Source organism: Penaeus chinensis, chromosome 29, assembly GCF_019202785.1.
Source record: "Penaeus chinensis breed Huanghai No. 1 chromosome 29, ASM1920278v2, whole genome shotgun sequence".
Lineage (NCBI taxonomy): Eukaryota > Metazoa > Arthropoda > Malacostraca > Decapoda > Penaeidae > Penaeus > Penaeus chinensis.
This window is the reverse complement of record NC_061847.1, coordinates 31,665,397-31,670,566: the sequence shown is the minus strand read 5'-3', so window position 1 is coordinate 31,670,566 and position 5,170 is coordinate 31,665,397. Positions and strand designations below refer to the sequence as shown.

General features: G+C 34.5%; 1 protein-coding gene across 2 annotated transcripts in view; it reads right to left on the bottom strand.

The window, feature by feature from the left end:
• Positions 1–547: 547 nt before the first annotated feature.
• Positions 548–5,170, bottom strand: part of LOC125040778 (translin-like) — an 11,029-nt gene continuing 6,406 nt past the window's right edge. For both annotated transcript variants that reach the window (XM_047635505.1, XM_047635504.1), the window contains exons 3-5: positions 4,469–4,647; positions 4,202–4,350; positions 548–3,353 (exon numbers count right to left, since the gene is read on the bottom strand). In XM_047635505.1, the coding sequence (XP_047491461.1) occupies positions 3,160–3,353; positions 4,202–4,350; positions 4,469–4,647 (522 nt within the window). In that variant the 3' untranslated portion in view covers positions 548–3,159. The remainder of the gene's footprint in view (positions 3,354–4,201; positions 4,351–4,468; positions 4,648–5,170) is intronic.

Genomic DNA, 5,170 nt, shown 5'->3' with positions numbered 1-5,170 from the left:
AGAAGAGAAGAGAAGAGAAGAGAAGAGAAGAGAAGAGAAGAGAAGAGAAGAGAAGAGAAGAGAAGAGAAGAGAAGAGAAGAGAAGAGAAGAGAAGAGAAGAGAAAGAAAAAAAAGAGAAAGAAAAGAAAAGAAAAGAAAGAGAAAAGAAAAGAAAAGAAAAGAAAAGAGAAAAGAAAAGAAAAGAAGAGAAAAGAAAGAAAAGATAAGAAAAGAAAAGAAAAGAAAAGAAAAGAAAAGAAAAGAAAAGAAAAGAGAAAAGAAAAGAAAAGAAAAGAAAAGAGAAGAGAAGAGAAGAGAAGAGAAGAGAAGAGAAGAGAAGAGAAGAGAAGAGAAGAGAAGAGAAAGAGAAGTAGAAAGAGAAGAGAAGAGAAGAGAAGAGAAGAGAAGAGAAGAGAAGAGAAGAGAAGAGAAGAGAAGAGAAGAGAAGAGAAGAGAAGAAGAAAAGAAAAGAAAAGAAAAGAAAAGAAAAGAAAAGAAAAGAAAAGAAAAGAAAGAGAAAGAGAAAGAGAAAGAGAAAGAGAAAGAAAAGAAAAAAAAAAGAGAACGAAAATATTCTCATTTATTTAACATTTAATAAATAATTGTATTCTTTTGCTTCAAATTACAACCACAAATTGAAAACGAGCATAATTAATGATCTGAAGTCAAAATGGGTTATAAAATGAGACTGGGGCATTAGATACACACGCCACCCAGCTCTCAAAATACTCTACAAAATCATAGTTTAATATTCGAATTTTGACGACGTGGCCTTAGCATGACTTCAAGGATGAGCAATGCAGTAGAATAAATAAATATAAAAAAAATAATGCTAATCCTACAAGAGAAATGAAGAAATAAACGAACATAAGTTCTGAAAAATATGTATAAAATTTAGTCTGGCAACTAGTGTACTTCTAGTTTTTTGACAATATCACATAAAAATCATATTAAGGGGATCATCTGGTCGATTCGCTGGCACCCTTTTTACACATTTCTAAGTTCCCTAAGTAATTTTTTCTTTCTTTTTCTATTTCTCGAATCGAAGATAAATCCACCCTAGGAATTCGTGGGCAATTTACGTCAAATGTGGTGACTATATCATCACTGAAAGAAATTGTATTACATAAAATACATTAAGAATAGGTTTTATTACAAATTCTGCCAAAAATAACACTCTGCTTGTGGAACAATTGGACAGGGTCGGGGTATGAAATAGTACAGATATCCTAGTGACTTTTATTATTTAGGAAAATGAGTTAGGGTATGAGAGTTCAACCCTGCAACAACATACTGGCACATTAAGCCTGAGCTTCATAAATAAAAAAAAGAAAAGAAAAGAAAAATATTTTAACAAAATAAAAAACAAGAAAAAAAAAAAAAAAATCAACCAGATGGTCTCCTTAAAATCCCCTTTTAACTTTCACAATGATGCTTAAATGCATGTTAAGTCAACATGAATATATATAAAATATTTTTCTACCTCAGAAAGTCCCTTTGTCAAATCAGGGTCTTTAAAGTGGCTAACTACAAAAGTAAATGACCTTGTATCATTTTCTCCATTTCACAAAGCAAACAAAAATGCAATGCCTGTGTAAATTCACGTCATAATCCCATGAAAGTACAACTAAAAAGCGTAAATAATCTAGTGTACAAACTTATCACATCAACTTTCCATTTATCCTTAACAAAAATGCCTTTGTTGTTCTGGCTGTGGAGAGTAAAACAAATGAAACGGTTACAATAATGCTCCCAATCAATTATGTATACTGTACATCACAATTAACATGTCAACTCCCTTCCAGGTAGCTATTTACGACAACAAAGACACAAATAGAAATGGAGCACAGGCTCTCCAAGTGGTACTCTTTCAGTTGATATAATGACAAGAACATGAAACTGGAAATTCAATGAAAATGAAAAGCTGCCTTTGTGTCCTTTTACATAAAAAAAGAAAACAATGGAGAGAAAAAAAACAAAAGAACGTAAATTGGAATAAAACTGATCCTGTCCATTTAGCAAGCTTAACATATAAAAGGAATGATACTCTAATGAAATAATTAAAAACCAGGGGCAATATTCACTAAAGGTCATAGAAATTTCTTTGAAAAATTTAAAAGACTGTTTTCCTAAGATCAGCCTTTGAGTGTCTTTTGACTGACTTTAATTGCATAGAATTTATATAGGACTGTCTTTAGACTGTACTAATGACCACTCATGACTAACACTGTTGCCCCATTTTAAACACTTAACTAGAATTAATATTTAAGTAAGTAATAATTCTACAGACCGAGCAGTTCTTTATGATGCCGGTAGGCGTGGCCCATCAGTAAGGGATTAAATAATAATAGTAATGATTACAGTCTTATTGACTGTAATACTGCATATATAATATCTTTTATATGTTTAGGTGGGACCCTCTATGTTAATTATCTTTGCCGCAGCTGACAAGGTGAGCAATGTCATTTGCATCTATCAAAAAGAAAATTGCAATAAACATGATGGAAATGACTCAATTAAGACTGCTTAATGACAGTGCACTTTATCGTTACTGACACAGTGTTATCTTCAACGCAAGTAAAATTGTAGTAGTGTTGTCTGCATTTCAAAAGGATAATTTAAAGACGGTCCTTACAAGTGAGGGCACCACAGTCCTGTATTAAGCTACAGCCAAGTCAGACAAAAATCGGGTGTTAAAAGACATTTTCATTAAAAGTCAGACTAAATTTCGGAGTCAAAGACGTTTTATCAGTCAAATCCCAAAGCCTATGAACTTTTGTGTATACTCCCCTTGGCTTCTTCCATGTTATTTTTCTCTCATTCAATACGTACTTGCTCTAGTTAATTTCTTTTAAAAATGACATATCAATTTATAAGCATGGATATATATATCTGAAATCACGAAATATATGTGACCACAAAAAAAGTAATAATAATGATAATAAAAGACACTATGTCAGCGTAAACAAAACTGACACATTTCTCCAGCAAACATGAATAAAACATGAACTTCAAAGAACCTTTGCTCTACAAAGGAAAATTAATGTCTCTGTAAAAAATAAAAGAACTCTGCAACACATGACACGAGTCTTCTTCACAAAGTTGCTACGGAGATGATTAAAGTTCATAACGGAGTTTTTGAAAATACCTCAAAACAAAACAGACAAAGTTAACAGTAATTATCCTGAAGTCTCACTGTCTTGGGGTTTGAGACCTCGAAGTGATAGGTTATATACCACCTCCTCAGTCTTCTTCAGAGCGTACTTGAGCTCGTCAAATTTCTTGCGTAATTCGTTCTTTGGGAAAAGGAGGGAGTATGCTGCATGCAGATCTCTTAGGAATTGCTGGATCTGGAAGGGCCGTGCGTAATCGCCTGCAAGGAAGAAAACACAAAATTTTCAAGAAGGGTAGAGGTAGGGGGAGGGGGAGGGTGGGTCATAAGTGGAAAACAGCACTATCTATATATATATGAAACTGCTTTCTCTCAGTTACTTCCATCAAAAATCTTAATAAAAATAATAAAGAGGTTTCCTTCTTTGTTTTTCTTTCTTTTCTGCTTTCATGTTAGCAACGTTTGGTAAATGGTAAAAGATATCCTACACAATTAGTGTAAGTGAAGGTAGAAGGAATGAGAATTATTGGTGTAAGGAAAGGAAAAGGTGATAAAGAGAGAAATAAGGAAAGAAAAGAAAAATAGAAACAAAAAAGAAAAGGAGAAAAGAAAGAAAAGAGAAGAATAAGAAAAAGAATCGGAAGACAACAATGAAGAAGAAGAAGAAATTTAACCCCTTAACGACAGGTCACATCTATAGACGTGAAAACAAACCGCTCGAAATGTGGTGTGCAGTTTTTTTTTTTTAGTTTTCTTCACCCGTCACCAAGGGGTTAAGGATGAGGAGAAAATGTAGGACAAGGATAAGGATGAGGAGAAAAAGAAGATGAAACTCAATGGATTTAAGCCAGGTACCCTTACAGTATAACATGTCAATTCTATTTAATGTGATATTACCTATTACTAAGATGTGTAATCAAAAGTTCTAAAATCATGAACTGATTTCAGACCAAAGAAACAGCCTAAACAACTAAACAAACAATCCCCCTTAACCATGACAATTGCTGCTGATATAATTTGAAGAGCTGAAGTGCAAATTCAAACATTAGGAATGGACCAAGAATACATAGCTGGAGCAAATACAAGAGGGAGGGGGAAACACTTCTTACCAGCACTAACTGAATTGATCGCCAGTCTTGCCAACTCATGGCTGATGCTGAGTGTCCCCAGAAGGTAGTCCTCCAGGTCGAGGTGGAAACCCTTCTCCCGCTGCGTACAAAGACCTAAGGACTGTGCCACTTCTTCATGTGGTGCGAGTCTGTAGAGTGAATACAGGGACTTAGATGACACCATACTTAGGCTCTTCGAGGACAAGCGGAGAGATTCTGATGGAAATATTTTCAACTGTGGACATATTATGAACCCTCTATGCCTACCGATTTTCTCGCAGATACGTGATGAGGCAAGTGGCAGCAACCAGGCGCTGGGTGGTCCCTCGGAAGTTGTGGTGGAAACGGTAGTACTCGCCTGCCGGGACTTTCTCCTGTAGGGCTTCATACAGTGCTGGTACACTTGCTAACTGGGTAACGCACTCCTCACAGATTGTCTGGAGGTTCTGAAATAACATGGTACTTATAAGTTACTGAATGATTTCCATTTTATTTACTTATGAGATGCTTATAATGTATATGACAATAAAAGATGAGTGAAAGGAGAATTACAAAGACACTGTTACAACTTATATGAAAACAACTGAGCATCAAGAATGTGAAATCCTTTGATGAGAATAATTAATGCTTATCACCAGTACCTAGTGTGTGGAACTACGATAATAACATACATTAATGAGAAACACCATATTGTTCAATTGTTCCTTACTGCTTTTACCTGCACTTTTGCCTAATAAATACACATTATTTGAGAGATGGTATTGATCTACTTGAGCAAGAATAAGAATCTAAAGAACTTTTCCTATCAATTTTTGCATTTCTGTATGAACTTTCTGTATGCTAATAGTCCTATCACACCAAGAGTACCAATACTCTCATGTAAACAACCAATGTAGGCCCGGGTAATCATATGAAAATCATACATTATTTCAAGTAGATATTATTATGTAAGGGCAACAACTATACTGT